Raw genomic sequence first — 20,352 nt, forward strand, 5'->3', positions numbered from 1 at the left:
AAGTCTAAGCCCTGGAGTTGGTGAACCTGCCATCTTGGTAACAACCAGGGCTGCCAGGAATCATTTAATGGGTCTGATGCAAGCAGATTGGCTTTAGCCAAATATTATAATTTCAGGAACACAGTATTCCATCACAAAGACCTGAATTATTTTCCTTAGTATAATTCAAAATCAAATGGTCTAGAAATGTCACTGAAGATCTAAGCATTTGCAGTATATAACACTGAAAAATTCAAATGACTAAATGATCAACCCAGTCCTCTCTCCAGAATCTAAGACAAATAATCTAGAACACACAGCCTTGTTTCAGGGAAGTGTGATTATAGGTTTTCTATGTTGAGATGCAACAGAGAGTGTAACATGCACTCTAGAACCATGACTCCTGGGATCCCAGTCCTGGCATTGCCACTTATGGGCCATGGAACTTGGGGAGTGTTAGTTAGAATCTCTGTGCCTTAGTCTCCCCATCTGTAAAATGGACATATCAGTAGGCGCTACATCACAGGATTAAAGGAGGTAATATTTGTTATGCTCGTAGAACAACACTACACCTCCATTACTCCTTCTGTGTTAAATGGACAAAGGCTGTGAGTTTTAAATTTTCACTGGTCACCGATTTAAAGCACTTGTATTGTAAATGTAATGTGTACAAAGAGCAAACAGTGGGTGCTCAATAAATATTTGCTGAGTAAATAAGTTTATATCCTTTCACCTAGGAATTCCTTTTTGGGGACTCTATTTTAAAGAAACAATTACGTATAATCCAAGATGTATACAAGGGGATCTTTGTGACATTATCTTTGTAACAAGATGGAGAAAATACATTCACTTTAATCCAAGAGGGATAAGAAAGGCAGGCAGGTTGGTGGAAGTTATCTCTAAAAAATGAATATAGCGGAGCTGTTGCTCACAAAAAGCAATTTATATTTCTAAGCACCATGTGTAGTGGATAAAGGCTTAGTGCTATAAGGGGCTTTGGTAAGGACATCAAAAATAGGATAGGGGTTGGAAAAAAAATCAATGAATAATTGTGTGCTATATGCCATGATTCCTCCTTATGATTCTTCCAATATTCAGTAAAGTTGGTCAACGAATAAGTTTGCATGTGCCTGGCTTTTGTAGGAAAACTCGAGCAGGTTGGGATCCATGATCAAGATGGCAAGCATTACTAAAGAAGGAAAGGCAATGAAAGGAAGAAGGAAAGGAGGTCAAATTCATCCTGACAGTGGTTCTAGATTCACATGTATTATGACATAAGTACTTGAGTCCAGAATACCTAGATCTCTGAGGGGTCATAAGGCTTGAAAGACAAGTACAGCTGAAAATGGGAAATGATAAATTATTAAAGATAAAGAACACTAAGGTAATTATGGCACATCCATTCCAAGAAAGAATACATGCTCTTAGCTGTTTTTACATTTGCAATAACAAGTGAAATCTCTTATGTATTATTGTTAAGTAAAAGTGGGAATAAATATTGCATGCTGAATAACTGCACCAAACTTTAAAAATTTAAAGAAAATAATTGGAAATATATATCCCCATATTATCAATTATATTCAGATGGGACTATCACTTTTATGATTTTGCTATTTTGAATTTTTAGATTTTTCCAAATTTTCTATATTGAATACATAGTTCTTTCTCATGATGAAAAATGAACTTGGTCTTTCAACACTCTGGTGCCCCCATGGAAACATTGGAGAGTGGGCTGGTTTTTAAATTGTTTATCCTTTGAAAATCCACCAGAGAGGGAACCTAGTAAAGCAACATGGAAAGTGAACCAAAAATTCCAAGTAATTTGAAAAGATAAATAAAACACTGGAGAAAGGAGATCAGGGAAAATAATTACTGATTATGTATGTGGTTCTAGAAGCTAATGTCAGCAAAAAAAAAAAAAAGGAAGAATAATTAGCAGTTGATTAACAAAATTATTTTGAGCTTTGTAGGGATCATCTAATAAGGTATTTAGGTACCTCTGTGCATTGGCCACTCTTGCTAAGCATTAGAAGTCTAAGAATCTCTAGTTGAAAGTCCAGAGTCTTTCACCTCCCAACTAGGTAACTTGGGCAGGTCTTTCAACTGTGACTTGGTGAGTTGACTCAAATGTATCAAAGGGCGGCTTCCTGCTTAGAGCACTGTTGTTCTAAGGATCAAACAGATGAAGTATGTGTGGGTGAAGAGTGAACCACCAAATGCTGAACAAATAGAGATTTCGCTTTAGCTGAAAACAGCTGAAAACTGCCACACGTTTACCCAAAAATGTATCCCAACGCCAAGTCCAACTAACCAATCCAACCCATGAGACGAGAGTCTTCCTGTACCAGAAACCATCCTACATGCTTTTAAGACATGTTTTAAGGAGGCCAGAAAGATAACTAAGGAAAAGCACTGCAAGTTAAAAAAGGGCCATCCTCCCTCTGTTTATCTCCTGAATGGAGTCAGGCAGGCTGCTCCATGCCCTGTAAGAAGAAGGAAGACAGTTTTCCTACAATACATATAATTATGTATATCAGGAAATGAGAGGATCTTTGATATTCTGCCTTTTATTTTCCCTGAGAAACCAGCCTAGAAAATATTTTCCTGTATTTATACTTACACATAAAACAAAAGGGGGGATTAAATTTAGGATTGGATCAGTAGAGAACGCATTAGCTTTAGCCAAAATAAATATCTACACAATTACTAAAGTTATAGACACTTGGAATTTCTGTCTGTGGCTCTAACCTACACAAGCGCAAGTCAAGTTGGTTAGTGATAGGGAGTTAATAAGATTGCTAAGGACTGATCAGGAGAAGGGTTTGATGGGATGAGGAATGGGGAACAATCACTGGGGCCACATATGAATGCCATAAATGTTAAGTATAATTAGAGAACTAAGGAGTTCCCTGGCAGCTCAATGGTGTTGTCATTGCTGTGGTGCTGGTTCAAGTCCTGGCCCTGCAATTTCCACATGCTGTGGGCGTGGCCAAAAAAAAAAAAAATTAGGGAGCCAAGCCTTGGTTACTCACTGGCAGGTTTACAATAGCTTGTTGATCAGAACTAGTTGCTCTTGGTTCTCTTTTTCCAAAAAATCTGGTCTTTTCAAGAAGCTTTATTATGCAGAGTTCTGTATTTTTTTCTGTGACAGGTAGTGCCCCCTGGGATGCTAGATGAGACTTCCTCAGTCATCCTCAATCACCCTTGTTGCTTTCAGAGATCTAAATCTTTATTCTAACTTGAGTATTCATAACAGAATTAATTCTATATTCGAGTGCCTGTCAGCCGACAAAACTATTAATCCTGGCTAATGACCCAAAAAAACAAACAAAAATAGGTATTTATTTCAGGACCAATACAGAAGGCTCTAGTAGGGCACGGCATGCCAATTATTTAAATATTCTCTTCACATCATGACATAGAGACAAACAGATAGCTTAACAGTGAGAGTCTTTAGACAGACTCTTAAAAAACACCCATCTTGACATCTGCAAAACAAATAAGAAACAACCCAGCTGTTAATTAATTTCAGTGTTATCAAGATAACTGATTCAATCTCTTAAAGGAAATGAAAGGTCTAACTGACACATGGATTCTTTAGACCTTAACTTTTTCCAGGACCCTTTGGCCTCCGCGCAACTGGAACGGAACCAACGTCCACACTATTTGTGTTTAAAACAAACAAGAAAATTGCAGAGAGCTGGTGCAGCTGGATCCATGGCCACAGCTGTCAGCCTGTGGTCGTGTGACAGATTTAATTCAGCCTTTCATCAAAGGGAGTTCCACTGGACAACCTCTCAAATGGGTGAGCTTCAGAAAGCAAGAGGAGATTTTTCTTACCAAAAAGGAAATGATTAAGTAAGGAATAAGCCATCTTATGCTGACCCTTTAACCTTCTCTCTGGCTTCAACCACACAATTTCATGAGAATGGAAAAACACCAGCTAAATCAAAGTTAAGAACTGTACAGCTGGGCAAGCTCAGATTAAGCTGAATTTGGAAACGGTTCCCCTGGTAACAAAAATGGACATAGATCTTGGAAGAAATCAGCAAGTAGTAACTCTTTAAATGTCTCAGTCCATTTCAGGGAAATAAAGCAGGTTAAACTCCGAAAATTATAAAGTTCTTTGCAAACCTTAAGGATAATTAGCCATCATATCCAACACAGACATTAAAGTTAGAAAAATAAGGATATCCTACGTTATTAATCCTTTATTTCATTAGGAAAATCAAGGATCCAAAGAGCTTTACAGGATCTACGATGTAAGGTGTACTTTCAAATTGAATTTAAATATTTTCAGTCTTATTCTCTTTTTTAAGGCAATATGACCACATGCATCTCTTAGGAGCGTGTCAAAAATGCACTCATTTTTGTTTAGCAAATGAAAAAAAAAAGTGTCTGCCGCTTTGCTTAACACGGGTGCTCATAAAGAAGTAGAAAGTATCCAAGAAGATCTGAATCAAATTAAATTACATGTCTCATTTAGTTTTCTAGAAACACTTGAAAGATAATAAATATCATTAAAAATACATCACAACCCAATTACAAGTCTGCCTGACACCAGGGAAATGACTGCCGTAGAGCCAACTGCTGGGTTTTTAGATTAATTTATATGAAGTCTGTGATGACAGCTGCCACCAGCTTCAACTCTGCTACTATTTTAGTACTTTAACATTCACACAGATGAACTAACAGGTCAAATGTGAGGATGTGTGTGTGTGTACAAGCACATACATGTCACAAATTAATGAATATAAATAGTTCTGGCAACAATGTGAATTATGCATTTTCAATAAATCTTCCCATGGTGATAGTCAGCTCATTCTTTTATTTCCTTTCTTAACCTCTGGCGACTTGAAATTGAATTTGTATAGTGGACGTTTGCTGTTTTTTGGTCTAAGCATCATCCCTCTTGCTTTCTTTTAGCACTAGCATTTAATTTCCGTCTGAGGACTTTTCTCTCCTTTCTCATAAAGAGCAGTCTTGGAGGATCTGATAATCAAAAGAGTCCTGTTTTTCTGTGGTCAATAGCATGTGACCCCAGTCCATTCAATACCTTCTTCCAGGACACTGAATCTTGAAGGAAAGATGCCAAAATCCCACATGACAGTCCATTAGTTCCAAACACTAAGACCACCCTGTTTTCCACTGCCCCGAGCTATTCTAAGTCCATTCCTGTTCTTTGCCCAGACCGTCTCTCCATTCTTCTTTCTGTTCCCTTTTCTGGACTATGCCTGTTTACCAGAGTAGGTTTCCTCTTCTTGCAAATAAAGAAATCTAATATGATATAATACAAGAAACAGCAACTAAAATAAGGGACTGTTATTTCCTCAACTTATCTTTGCTTGGATTTGAAACATCTGAAAAGAGAACCTCTCGGGGAGTTCCCGTCGTGGCGCAGTGGTTAACGAATCCGACTAGGAACCATGAGGTTGCGGGTTCGGTCCCTGCCCTTGCTCAGTGGGTTAACGATCTGGCGTTGCCGTGAGCTGTGGTGAAGGTTGCAGACGCGGCTTGGATCCCGAGTTGCTGTGGCTCTGGCGTAGGCCGGTGGCTACAGCTCCGATTCGACCCCTAGGCTGGGAACCTCCATATGCCACGGGAGCGGCCCAAGAAATAGCAACAACAACAAAAAGACAAAAAAATAAAAAATAAAAAAAATAATAAATAAAAGAGAACCTCTCGTGTGGCCACTGACTCTTTGAAGTAGAGAATGTGGGTTTGGTAAACTCATATATTACTGATGAATTCCATTGTCCTTATCGCATAAAACTTACATCAGACATCATGCATCCAGAGAATGGGGGACAAGTACCTTCTCAGTTTTCCAAGGTGATAAAGTCAGTGTAGACATCATCTCTAATTTTCCAACAAGCATAATCCACTCAAATCATCCCTCTCTTAAGTTACCAGAATAGCTGGGGCCAAGAAATAAGTTTATTTCCAAATTTGTTTTCATTGCTGATGTTGTCTCAAACTATATTTTGCTTTCTATGGTAGGTGCCTGGTTGCATTGGATGCTGTATCAGAGACAACCGATCAGGTGTCTCAAAGCCACTGCTAGCCCTGTATCACCTTCCTTTATCCTGCCATTTTCATTTCGAGGGAAAATATGTGCTATATTTGTTATAGTAAAACCAATTGTACATTTAGAATGGATAAGGATGAGGTCCTACTGTACTGCACAGGGAACTATGTCCAACCACTTGTGATAGAACATGATAGAAAATAATATGAGAAAAACAATATGTGCACATACACATATATACATGTGTATATATATATACACATATATGTATGTATGACTGGGTCACTTTGCTATAGAGTAGAAATTGCCAGAACATTGTAAATCAACTATAATTTAAAAATTAAAAAATAACTAAAACCAACTCATACATTTTCACTATGAAATAGCATAGTCACAAAAGACATGAATATCAGAATTGAAGTGCTCACCAGGTAGTTAAGGTAATCAGTGAAAAAAAAGAGCAATCTATATGTCATCCATTAGGAAATTTCAAAATATCAAGGATAAAAAGAATGCTCTTTGACTTTCTAAAGCAGAAAGTGGCAAACTACAGCTCATGTACCCATGTGGCCCACCATTTGTTTTTGTAAATAAAGTTTTATTAAAACATTAAAAAAAAAACACAAAAAGAAAAGACAAGGACATAGTCACATCAAACAATTTAATACTGGCAATAACTTTAGACATACCATTTTTTATCATTTACCCAATATATGCTAATGATAGTTTTAATTTTTCTATTATTATCATGATCAAATGGCAAGGCCTATAATAAGTATGTAATGCTTTCTCTCATTGAATATTCATATCAAGCCTAGAAGAGATCATCACTGCTTTATTTTACAAATGAAGAAACTTGGATTCTGAGCCCTTGCTCAGCAACATGATGGAAGAACTGATATTTCAGTCCAGCTTGGCATGAAGCCTTTGGTCCACTCCATTCTATTCTACCAGCCAAGGTCATAGCTTTGCAAGGAGGAAAGCTATTGGGCAGATTCTAAAATAGAACTGTAGTTTGAGTACTGTTCCTGGACCCTTTGTGAGTTTCTGCAAGGAGGGAAGTTAGAAGGCTAGGGGCTGGTGTGAGGTCCCTGGGCATCTCAGGAAAGGAAGCAGTAAGGACAGAGGACAAACATATTTATAAGATGGCAAGGAGAATGAAGGAGGGGAGAGGAAAAAAGCATATGAAGGAACTATATAATGAATGTGTGATATTGTGATTTACAATAAAAAATATGAATTTGGCCTTCATCCCCATTTCTGGGACAGAGCTCTTAAAGTCCTTAGGATTTCCTAAGTGAAGAGCGTGATAAAGGCATCTTTTATGTTAATAAGATGACTTTTGGACAGCACCAAAGGATGGGAGCCAGTTTCCAGGAGGATCAACTATATGTTTAGGGAGCTGGACTTTTCAGTCCCACTTCTCTGACCTCTGGAGAGGTGATAAAGAGAAGTTTGAGGTTGAATCAATCTCTAATGGCCAATGATTTAATCCATCATCCTGTGTAACGGAGACTTTATAAAAACCCCACAGGATGGGGTTTGGAGAGCTTCTGGGTTGGTGAACAGGTGGAGATCTGGGTGAGACTGGCCTTCTTTCTCTAAACCTTTCCCTACGCATCTCTTCCATTTGGCTGTTCCCAAGATATATCCTTTTATAATAAACCAGTGGCTCTAGTAAGAAAAACACTTCTATGAGTTCTGTGAGCTGCTCTGGCAAATTAGTCAAGTCCAAGAAGGGGGTCATGGGAACCTATATTTACAGCCAGATTAATCAGAAGTACAGGTCACAACCTGGGCATACAATTGGCGTCCGAAGTCCCAGGAGAGGGTGGCTAGATTTCTAGCCAGTTGGTCAGAATTCTAGGTGATAACCTGGACATGTGATAGGCATCTGAAATGGAGTGAGGGGCAGCCTTGCAGGATGGAGCCCTTAACCTGTGAGATATAACTCGATCTCCAGGTAGCTAGGGTTAGAACTAAGTTAAATTAAGGACACCCAGCTGGTGTCAGAGAGCATTTCTTAGTGTGGGGGAAAAAAACCCTCCACACATTTGGTGACCAGAAATGTCAGAAATGACTGTTCTGGATGAGGAGTAAAGGAGACACACAAGAAAGAGAAAGACAGGTGAGAAACCGAGTTTTTCCAACTGAGAACACTAGATAACGTTTGTGTCAAGAACCACAGTGGAAACTGCCAGCAATGGAAGGAATCTCTCCATTGAGAAAGTTTTGTACTGCTGTCGCCATCTGGGAAATGAAAGAATTTTGGGGGGTGGGGATCACGATGTTACTTGCTGTCCACTGTGCCCCTTCCCACCTCTGACAAATGGTCCAGCTCCTGCTCAGATAGTTATAAAGAGCAGCCATGGAGTTAAGCTCTGTTCCTCTACCTTTTCTCTCTCCAGGTTTAATTCTTCTCTCTCTGAGCATTCAGCCTCAAGGAAAGTGAGGTCATTCTTCAGATACCTTCAGTAAGATCATAAACTTCAGGTACCTCTCCCTGAAGTCCATTAAAAATACTTTTTATTATAGTTGATTTACGGTCTTGTGTCAATTTTTGCTGTACAGCATAGTGACCCAGTCAGACATTTTTCTCACACTATCTTCCATCATGTTCTGGCCCAAGAGATTGGATATAGTTCCCTGTGCTCTACAGTAGGACATCATTGCTTATCCAGTCTCAATACAATAGCACCTGAGGTTTGCTGCTCCCTATTGCTACAGCTTCCAGAAGCATCCTCAGATCCAGTTTCAATTTATACTTCTCCATTTCTGTGGTCTGGATTGAATTCAGAACCCTCGCCCCCTCCCCGTTTATTCCCGTTTCTCTGCTTTCTTCCGCCTTGTCCATTTATAGCTTGCATCCTTGTTTACACTGGATTTCAAACCTGATTCAGTCTTACTTCATCATTTCCTGGCACCATCATCCCGGTTCCTTGGACCCCCAACCTGCGCTTCCTTTCAGTGACCTGGTTCATTATAAAAGGGCCTAAATAGGTAACAGTAAAACAGAGTTATGGGAGGGAAGGAAGCACAGATGAACAGAGACAGATGCTGTCCACATTACCATGGAAGAGCAGATAACAAAACAGACTTGAAAGACAACGCACAAAATATTTTATAAAATAATGTATATGGGAGACATGTTCTTCAGATTATATCCTCCGTGTATAGTTTTCTATACATTTCAATTCCCTATTAAAGTTCTCATCGGCTATTCCTAAAGAGGAAGAGGAATTTTCATTTGTATCCAGTTTTTCAAACGCTTTGAAATTCTGCGGATTAATTTTCCACAGGTCAGTAACAGCTTAAAAATATTATCTCCCCATTTACTTAAATAAATTTTGCACTTTTTCTTACAGTAGAGATGATTGATATTCAACTTAACAGTGTATTTACTCCTTCCAAATTAGGATATGCAACTTAGGAAGGAAACTACGTTTTTATTAACTTCTGTACTATGTGCCAGAGATCATACTGAATGATTGGATAAAATAAGAAAAAATAAAAATAGAAAGACAGTTAAAAACATCACACGCATTTCAAAAACCAGGGGAAGTAGTTCTACTTGATGATTTAAGTAAGTTTCATTTTCCTTGAACTTCTCTTCTCATACATTTGCATCGTCTCCTATGGCATGTGGTCTGTGCTAAGTGGACTAAAACATGTAAAGGAATTTCTTGGATAATACACGTGAAAACTGGATGGATAAAGGAAACTTTGAAAACAGTTAAAAATTCCAAGAAAGTTAACCACACAGCTTCAAACACCATTTGAGGAAAACAGAACAAACACAATTGTCAGTCTGGGTCATGAGAATATTAAGCTTGAGTTGTATACCATTTAGAAAGTCACAGACTCTGGTTAAGTAGTCTAGACCACTATGAAGTAAAGCCATTTCCAAATCTGTCTAAGAGCAATGACGGGTTCGTCGAATTCAAAATCCATAGGATCATTATAAAAATACAATCTATGGTCTTTATTTCCAGGGATCATTATTTCTCTTTTCACAACAATATGGGGATAGAATTTGGAAATAAATCATTGTTTTATTCTCTGACCTAACTTTAAGCCTTGTCTTTATTAGTTGGGCATTTTCTCACCTGAATTGCTTTTCCCTTATGACTTATCAAGTCATCTTGGAAGCCAGTCGAGAGGTGTTGGTTTAGCTTTTAAAAAGCTTAGATGAGTGCACTGGGGAAAGTGCAATCTGGTTTTGGGTGGACTTCAGCTAAACTGGGCTTTGCTCTGGGGTGGGGTGAGAAGTGGCATTTCTTAGATAAACCCCTTCGACACCTAGAGTGATCTGAGACCCCCTGAACACTTGGCCTGATGCAATTCAGAATTTTGTCTACTGAGTGGCTCTATCACTGAAAAAGGTTCCCAGGAGAAAGGTGTCACTAATAGCCCAGTGGCTCCAATGTCATAGTCACTGAAAAGACAATCTCGCTCTACAATTCTGTCCTCTGCCCCAGTGCCCTTGGAAATGGAGATATTTTACTCCATCTTATTCATACTCTTACAACTTCTAACTTTTCACAGTGTTCAAATCATGTTCAGAATGCACACGATCCAAATGAATTCCAATGAGCACTCTTCAGAGAGGGTGACTATTGTTGGGAACATTTCATGGAAGGGGCAACTGGAGCTCGGAGTGAATTAAGGAACCTGCCCAAGGTCACCCAGAAGGTGGATGAGAGAGCTGGAATGCTCTCATTACATGCTTCACTTTCTTGGGATCTCTTTTGTTCCAAAATGAAAACCACATCTCTGGATGGACTGAGCGATCCCCTAACGCCACAGAAGAGGCCACCTGTGAAAGAAGATAGGCCTATCTCAGGAAGACCAAAAGCAGGCAACAGCAGCAGGGAGTCCCCAGAGCCTGCCAGAGAAGAAAGCTAATCACGGTATGAATGATCTTAATTAAATGTGAAGACACAGCCACTGAATGCTGTGGGAAAACACTCCGTCCTCACTGGCGGCTCTCCCCATAGTTCTCAGTCGCAATACCTTCAAATTCAATTAAGATAATTCATGGAGTGATTAGCTTCATTATATAGGGAGACACCAGGGACTGTCCTATTGCCAAACCGTGTGTGTGGTCTCCGAAAGATAGCCATGTCCTTCTCCTGTGTGTGTTGTCTCTTTTAGTGGACACAAGGAGAAGGAAATCTTAAGGTAACATAACTTTCGGAACTTCTAAATCCTGCTGCAAGAACGGCAGCAGGGAAATTATGCTTTTTTGGACTGATCAGAAGGCTTACATAATCTCCAACCAAACCAGTTTTCAAACACTTATTCTCTTTCAACAGGCGGATGGTAAAGAACTGATGAGGCTTTTATGGGGCTGGGAGAAAAGACACAACTGAAGACCCTTTGGGGCCAAGGGAATCCAAGAAATTGGGTCCTGATCCCTGCATATTCGTACTGTTGTGAAACTCTGGGTGCAAAAATCTGGGCAACCGCCCTGGGAACAAGGTCGAGGGGCTCATTTGCCCCATGTTTCCCAGGAAGAGACCAACAACCACAGGGCATCAGTCCTATAAGCCAGACCTCCAAAAATCCTACTCTCAGTAAATTATCACCAGACAGATTTTAAGTACGAAGAGAATCACTGTCACTGGAATTGGGGTATTCCAGTAACTGATTTTTGGCCTATCAAAGGCTGAGTGACTCTGCCTTAATTTGATTATTCATTTTCATTCAATGATTATTCATAAACAGTTGTTATTATCAAATATACATAATTTTTAAAGCTACTCTGTGTCTGGATGAAAGACAATTATGGGAACAAAAAGATTAATTACTGGAGTTCCCTTGGTGGCTCAGGGGTTAAGGAACCCAGACTAGGATCCATGAGGATGTGGGTTCGACCCCTGGTCTTGCTCAGTGGGTTAAGGATCCGGCGTTGCTGTGAGCTGTGGTGTAGGTCACAGATGCGGCTTGGATCTCACATTGCTGTGGCTGTGGTGTAGGCTGGCAGCTGCAGCTTGGATTGGACCCCTAGCCTGTGAACTTCCATATCCTGCGGGTATGGGCCTAAAAAGCAAAAAAAAAAAAAAAAAAAAGGTAGGGAGAAATTAATTACCCCTAGAGCAGTGCTTCTCAAGCTGGGAGAAACCCCTCTCTGCCCAAGGGGACATCTGGGAATGTTTGGAGATGTTTGCTTGTCACAATGGGGGTCTGCCACCAGAATCTAGAAGGCAAAGGCATAGGTGTGGCTAAAGACTGTGCAGTGCACAGGACAGCCTCAGACAACAAAGTCTCGGACCCAGAATGACAGCAGCACTGAGCTTAAGAACCCCTGTCTTGAAGAAAAGGGAGAAAAACTTGAACCACCCCGTAAGGTAAAATGATACATTCCGGTAGAAAGATCTGCCCAGTCATGTCGTTGTGGTCATTTATCACGTAAAGAAGTCCTTCTACATCCCATGTGAATCCCTGAAGTTCCAGCCACCTACGCTGATACTCAACCGTCCATGGTTCTTACAGATAGAAATCTAGAATTCTGCAATAAGCACACATCTCCAGAGCTCTCATTTTGTTCACAAATAATAATAAAGCAGAAACATTTTTTACAGTAAACTCAAACTTTTTTCTTTTCCCCAGGCTAGGGGTCAAATCGGAGCTACACCTGCCAGCTTACTCCACAGCTACAGCAGTGGCAGGATCCAAGCCCCATCTGTGACCTAGACCACAGCCTGCAGCAACTGGGATCCCGGACCCATCGAGCAAGGCCAGGGATTGAACCTGTATCCCCATGGATACTAGCTGGATTCATTCCCACCGTGCCACAACGGGAACTCCCCCCAACTTAATAGACTTTAAAACTCACAATTTGACTCTCTTCCTTGGCTCATTTAACTAAATACTTATTTACATTTCCTTTACTATTTTGGGTTGCTCTTTCTAAGAATTTTCACACAAGTCATGACTGGTACATGATAAAAATACAGCAGTAATTTTTTTTAAAAAAACAAAACTATACACAAGTCATTAATTGGGTCTTCACTGAGGCGGTCACAGGCTTTTCTTTAAAAAGAAGAATATTCTAGTAACGTTTTAATGATCAACATGACTTAAAATAATGACAAAAGTAATTCCCATATTCCAAATAGCTGAGTAAGGCTTTAGCTGCTTAAAACCTCTCTCAATATATTTTAAAATAAATATGGAAGTAATTAAAAATAATGAGGAAAGTAAAAGAGTCTACTTAAGAGCCAAAGTGAATACTCTTATTCCATCTAAGACTTTGCCCATAGCTTTTGTTAGAATACCATTCCAGAGCTAATCTTTCTTTCTTTCTTTTTTTTTAAGTACCAAAGAAAATATGGAAAGCAAACATCAACATTCAGATACCTACAGAACTAAATCTGTGGATTTCTTCTTGATTTTTTCTCCTCACTGTCCGTCTCTTCTTCCAAAATTCACTGGGATCCCGTTTAAAAACCTTTCCCCGGAAGCTCATTGTATTGCTGCTATTTGAGTGGCAAAATATTTAAAAGTTTCAATATCGTTACACCTCTTCTTTCTGAAGCTTCACAAGGCCGAGCAAATTTTTCTTCTCCGGTAAAAAGGGAAATGCTCAGGCTCTATTAACATAACTCAACAGAAAGGAAAAGAAAACCGACAAGTTACCGCTTCCTGTGAGTGAGCAACTACCAGCTGTTCAGATGCGCTTCTGTGCTTGTGTGCTCCCTAATCACCTGCTTTAAAGCAAGACAAAAACACAAAATGACTTTGGGTGTTTAAGAGAATCGTTCACAGTTAAATAAATCATCCAGTGTAAATTCACCCATGGAACCCAGTTGAGATTCAATCAAAGAGCTAATGATATACTGTAGGCTGCCATATCTGTCACTGCAGCATCCATCCAAGCTGTATCATTGTGGCTAGACCCCAAAAGTGAACTGTAATAATACACTTGTGTAAAGCTCTTGCTCATGTAAGTGCAGATTTCATCAGTGGTCATTCCAGGGGGGTACCCAAGAGGGTCACTTAGGCACAGGGGGAAAGTATTAGAACTCTATTTATATTAGGCATCTAAATAAAGAACTGTGCTTCACTAATATTTAATATATACACATTGACGCAGACACTTTCATTCTCTATGTCAAATGGTTACAAAGAGTGAAATAGTTAATTCCCTAATCTTTACTCCTTTTCTCTGGGGCTATTTAAAGTGCACTTCTTCCCTAAAACACAGGGGCCAATGCTACTTCCTGTTTTATTTCTCCCCAGGGCTTACTAGCGTGTGACACTACTTAGCATTTTACTTACTTATTTTACTTACGGTCTGTCGCCCTCTACTAGACTCTATGGCACAAGAGTGTGGGAATTCTCTTTGCTTCATTCACTGTATCTTCAGTGATCAGAACTGTGCCTGGCCTCTAGAAGATTCTCGGTATATAACTATTAAGTAAAAGAATGAATGAGGGACTTCTGTTTATGGTGCTTAACAATGAACCTTGTCCTATATGAATATTATGTTTTGAAATATTAGCTACTGGTGAGAACTATATAATTTATAAATAAACATAAAATATGAGAATGCAGCAACTTTTTTCTACCAGGTGTATGAGATAAATATTTAGAGGGAGGCCACAGGACTAGCAAATAACTGACTGAACATTGGAAAGACTGGCTCTCAAAACGATTATGTGAGACAGTCTTTCAGTTTCTTTAAGAGATTGTTTCTTCATGTGCAGGGTGGACCTACTCAGCAAGAGCATCCATCAGTTTGATGCAGATGCTAAAGGAACGATTGATTGTCCAGGAGACACTCTGAAGATTAAAAGATGGTTGAAGGACTATTTTCACTGAGGACTGATTGCCACGACCATCAAGACACAAACTCATAAACCCCTACCACCTCTCTCAGGAGGTGAGCCCTGAGCAAGGGACCTTATGAAGGGAGGTCCCTGCTCTTACATCAGGGAGGCAGTTCCACAGGCACCTGTTGGCGGCCTCTTTGCACAGAGCATCACACAAAGTGCATTAACAAGCTTAACCAGGAGGGCAACTTCCATGCAAAAAGTTCTCCATATTCTGGCACTTTTGAACTTTAAGAAAGACAATAACAAGTTTGCTCTTCCTGCCCTCACGTTCTGGCTGGAAGTAGGATTCAGGGTGCATATGGAAACAGAGAGAATGACAAAGGAGGGCAACAGCGAGTAAACACTGAGTCGTGGGTTTAGTGGGGGCTTCTGCTCCAGACCCTTGTGTTCTCTTTCTAGAGCCACCGGGTCAATGGTGCAGCCCACGCTGGCTGCCATGCTGACACAAATGTGCCACCTGGAAGCCTGTGATTGTATTGTTATTCTGTGATCTGTTCCACGCATTCGTGTGGCTTCTCCCTAACTCCCTTCAGGTTTGCATTCAAATGTCATCTCCTTAGAAAGCCTCCTCCGACCATTCACTGAAAACTATGCCCTAAATATTTTGGATGTCTCTCCACTCTTGCCACCACCCCCCCTTTTTTGGTCATAGAGAAAATGGAATAAGACATTCTCTTCTCACTCTGAGAAGCCACTTCTGCAAACACAGCTCTGAAATCTGTAACAAAGTCGGCGAACCTCAGCACTCGCACTTAACCAGCTGGTTCTAGTGACAACGTGCTAAATAGATGCCACTTGTTTACTGAATAAGCCTCATTATTTATTATTATTTAATCTGTAATAAGTCTTCCCTTTTATGATGGTTGCTTTTTTTCTGACATAGGACATTCCCCAATATTATTTCAGCAATAATAACAGAATTAGTCAAAGCATGTATACACCAGACTCTAGCCACTCATGCACCTCTACCTGGTCATGCAGAAATTTGCACGAGACAGGTGAAAGGAGAGACTGCTCATTCCTTGCGAAGTGCAAAAACTATGAGAAAAATAGCAAGATGCCCTTATGATCCATGGTCACTTGTTATTTAAAAAGCCCTTACGGAGTTCCTGTCATGGCGCAGCGGAAATGAATCTGAGGTTACTGGTTCGATCCCTGGCCTCACTCAGTGGGTTAAGGATCCGGCTTGGGGTGAGCTGTCGTGTAGGTCACAGACAAGGCTCAGATCTCGCATTGCTGTGGCTGTGGTGTAGGCCGGTGGCTACAGCTCTGATTAGACCCCTAGCCTGGGCACCTCCATGTGCCACAGGTGCGGCCCCAGAAAAGACAAAAATCTACAAATAAATAAAAATCCCTTAGGAATTCCCTGGAGAATTGGCAGATTAAGGATTCAGTGTTGTCACTGCTGTGGCCCAGGTGTGATCCCTGGCTTGGGAAGTCACAGTGTAGAAAACCCACCACGACATGCCTTTCTCTCGAAACAGATTTCACCCTCTAGGAACACTTTGGCATCTGTTAGAAGAGCAGGTACGTTTGAGTGCAGGCAAAATCTTCAGATTTAACTTTTCTCCTTATATGATACCATGAGTGGCTGCCTCCGGGTCACCTGATTTCCTGAGGTAAGATTATGTTTCTCTTTTCGTAACTGAAAACAGTACTTCCCAGCCCTCGTGGATCAGGGGCTTATATGAGAATCTAATAAAAGCTAGAGACTCACTCACTGCAGGGAAAATACAAAGACTCAGGGGTGCACAGTCAGGGTCACAAATCTCTGAGGTCTGTCTGTGGACCCTCTTATTCATGTTACCCAGGATCCCTAACTCACAGTCTCAGAAGATAGGAATGTTGTCTTATAATGAAGCACTTAATAGTCTTGAGCAACTTGCAAGTGACTTCCTCTCTTTCTAATATTTGCCTCTCGTCTCTCCTCTATTCCTCTTTAGACGCGCCGCAGTTCTGTATCCTGGAGCCCCTCCCTCTCCTGACTTCTGCAATGTGAGGATGACTCATTTCTTCCCTTGCTCAGTTTCTGATTGCAGCTCCCTTAAATATGGCCAAAGGAGGCATTGCTGGGCAGCATGCAAGGATGTCAGACAACCTGTGGAGGTGACGGCAAAGGAGGGGAAAATTCATGGGCATGGAGTTCAGTGCTGCACGGCACTGCTGGCGGCCTCTACTGGGCTCTGCCCTCCTTGATTTCAGACCAAGTCTGTTTCTCCAGCATTCTGTTGATACCCCATACCAGTCCAAAATATTCCTTTTCAGCTTAAGTTTAGACATGCGTTGGCAAAGTCTTCATTAGAACAATGGGCAAGAATGGTCAGTAAAAGAAATCAGAGATTAACTGGCTCAACCACAAAGGATCACTGTCAAGTTCATCAGTGAAGAAATCTGGTTACCAATTCAATGCTCAGAATTAATTAGTACTATACTCAAAGCACTGCTGGGCTTCATGAGAAATACATAACATCCTTCCCAGCCCTGAGAACCTTGTACCAGACAGAGGAGGTCATTAGAGTTTAAAGGAGACTGGGAAAGCTGTCAAGTAAAGACAAAACCCAGGGGAGGCTTTGTAGAGGTGGGAGTCAAGCAGATGGAAGGGAGTAAAGAATATTCTAGAAAAGGGGAATGTAGCTTTGAGAAGGTGTTAAGAGAGAGTGGTTAAGACCATGAGCCCTGGGATCAGCTTAGATTTAAATCCTGGCTCCACTGCTTCCAAACTGAACATCCTTTGGCAAATCACTCACCTTCTCTAGGCCTGAGTTTTCTCATCTATAAAATGTATGGTATATAGTAAAATAGGGATCGTACAGCAGATCTCTCATATGGTTTTTGTGAGAAACAATGAGATGACACTGAAAAATTTCAACATATTGCCTGGTACATAGTAATCATAACTATTAGTTATTATGGAAGCTCAGAGGCAGGCCAAGACAGAACGTTTTAAGAAAAAGGAGCAAGTCCAGGCTATCTATAGTCAAGGGTTGAGTGAGAGAGGAGAAGTAGAAACTGTTGCAAATAGAGGCCAAGGCCAGTCGTGGAGGGCTTTGAATGCTGAGTTAATGAGAGTCTCTACTGTATCCTAAATAAAAGCCATGGGAAACCACTGAAGGATTTCTGAACTACAATTAAGATGTTGCCCTTGGAAGATTCATTTGGTAACTATACAGAGGCTAGATTTGGGGGAATATGATCCAGAGGAAGTCTGCACTAATCCAGGTATTAACACAGAGTGGTGGAGGGCAGAAAACTTGGCATCAGAAATGCAACCACAGACTTCACAGATGAAGATCTGGCAATAAATGGAAAAAGAAGGCTTAAATTTATCAAGCAAGTACTAGGTGCTGGGTGCTAACCTAAATGCTTACAGTGCTTTATTTAAACCATCAACAACCCTGCGAGGTAGGTGGTATTATTATTATTATTACCACCTCTCAGTTTTACAGAGGAAGCTATTTGAGTCCTGAGAAGTTAAGCAATTGGTCCAAGGTCCCCACACAAGTAAGTGGCACAGCTGGAATGTGAATCCAGGCAGTCCAGCTTCAGTGCCCAAGCTCCTAACCAAAAGAGAGGTCTAAAGACGGCAGCAGGTTTCTCAGTTTGACCATCAAGGGGATGGATAATATGACTGAGGGACAAAGGATGGTAATGGGATAGGACTTCTTTTCCTACTAATGCTTATTTTGACGTGTTGATGTCCGGTCAAGAAGACAAAAAAACAAGCATTTTCAGTACCGTTGTTACATGCAGCCTGGATCTCAGGAAAGAGTCAAGACTAGAGATATTAAGCTGAAAGACAGTGAAAGCAAGTCTGAAAGCAACTGGAATTTTTGGAGAAGACTGTATTATAGAACTGAGAACACAATCTTGAAATTCTTTTGTATATGACAAAGAGAAGGGAACTCCATCTATTTCTTATATATACAATGAAGCAATTAGTATATAGCTTATAAGATTGTTGTGAAATAATTTATGCTATTATGTAGTACTGGGGAAAAATACACATACGTATATATGTAATTGTTAAGATTCTTATGTATGCATATATGTAAACTATTATTTATTTGACTATGTTTGGTATTTACCAGGTCTACCTAGGTATGTATTTATGTATAGACATACTTATGTATGCATATGCATGTACACAACAAAATATACAAATATATAAATTCTTATATGTGCATTCAAAGTCTGCAGACAGAGAAATTAAGTTCCCAATCTTCAGTAAAGAAGAGTCTGGGTATTTAGAATTTAATTAAGAGGAGAAATCTTAACCATGTTTTAGAAGACTTAGGAATTTGAATATTTAGAAGATATTAGAAGTTTGAGGTACATTTTTTTGTAGTTTATATTCATTTCCCATTGCTACTGAAAGAGGTCACCACACATGCAGTGGCTTAAATCAACACCCACTTCTTATCTATTAGTTTTGCAGATTGGAAGTCTGGGAACAACATAGATCAGCTGAGGCTCTGCTTGGAGCCTCATAAGGCTAAAATCCAAGGGTCAGCAGGGTAGTGGCTCCTTCTGGAGGCTCTAGAGGAGAGTCTGGCTCCAGGCTCATTCAGATTGTTGGCAGAATTCAATCCATTGCAACTGTAGGACTGAGGTCCTGTTTTCCTGCTGACTGTCAGTCAGGGGTCAGTATCAGCAAATAGAGGCCACCTACATTCTCTGGCTCATGGTCCCTTTCTGAGCCAGCAACAGTGGGTTGAACACTTCTCCTACTCTCTCTGACTCTTCCTTCTGCCTCATCTCTCCTCTACATCTCTTTCCTGTGTCTTCCTACTCTAGCTGGAGCAAAGTCTTGGCTATTTAAGGCCCAATGTGATTAGATTGGTTCCACCCAGATAACCCAGTGTAATTACTATCTTTTAAGGCTAGCTGATAAGTACCCTTAATTTACACTTGCAAAGTCCCTTCACAGCAGCACAAAGATGAGTGTTTCATTGAACAACCAGAGAATCTTGTTAGGGGGGAGAAGTATCTTTAGAAAACTGTCTCTCATAGAGTCTTATTCTAGACCACAGCTTGGTTTCTGCACTTATCTTTTAAAGACAATTTTACCCTTAAGAAGGCACTCAGCAGAAGGTGTAGGTGAGGACAATATTTGGCCTTTGAGTGCTGTTTCTGCTCAGTGAGGTGGGATGCAAGTTGTAGTAGAGCTAAGAAAAGAGTGAGAGGAAATAGAAATCTGGCTTATAGGTCACTTCCTGGAAAATAACTGGCAATGACATAAAGGTGAGAAAGAGAATGGTAGTTGTGGGGAGGGAGGGCAGAACCAAAGAGACAAATTTAGAGGATAAATATTGGTGGTGAAGTAACCAAATATATAAACACAGAAAATAGAGGAAATAAGCTAAAGGCAACAAGCTATGCAAAAATGTTTATGCTTGCACCATATTTGAATAGGCTGCACAAACAGCAGGTGACATCCTCATGGAATCTAAGAAAGCTGAGGAAATTTTTATTTCATTGACAATGCATCTGAACCAACTTGATAAA

At 40.3% G+C, this 20,352-nt stretch overlaps 1 protein-coding gene across 10 annotated transcripts in view; it reads right to left on the reverse strand.

Moving 5' to 3' along the window:
- Positions 1 to 20,352, reverse strand: part of DOCK10 (dedicator of cytokinesis 10) — a 276,033-nt gene that overhangs the window by 164,574 nt on the left and 91,107 nt on the right. For 2 of the 10 annotated variants that reach the window (XM_047773652.1, XM_047773651.1), the window contains exon 1: positions 13,374 to 13,724. The exons of 7 other annotated variants lie outside the window; for them this stretch is intronic. In XM_047773652.1, coding sequence (XP_047629608.1) covers positions 13,374 to 13,478 — 105 coding nt within the window. In that variant the 5' untranslated portion in view covers positions 13,479 to 13,724. Of the gene's footprint in view, positions 1 to 1,976; positions 2,136 to 13,373; positions 13,725 to 20,352 lie in introns of those variants that run through there. One more of the 10 variants, XM_047773653.1, reaches the window with a different exon arrangement.

The sequence above is a fragment of the Phacochoerus africanus genome, chromosome 3, assembly GCF_016906955.1.
Source record: "Phacochoerus africanus isolate WHEZ1 chromosome 3, ROS_Pafr_v1, whole genome shotgun sequence".
Taxonomy (NCBI): Eukaryota; Metazoa; Chordata; class Mammalia; order Artiodactyla; family Suidae; genus Phacochoerus; species Phacochoerus africanus.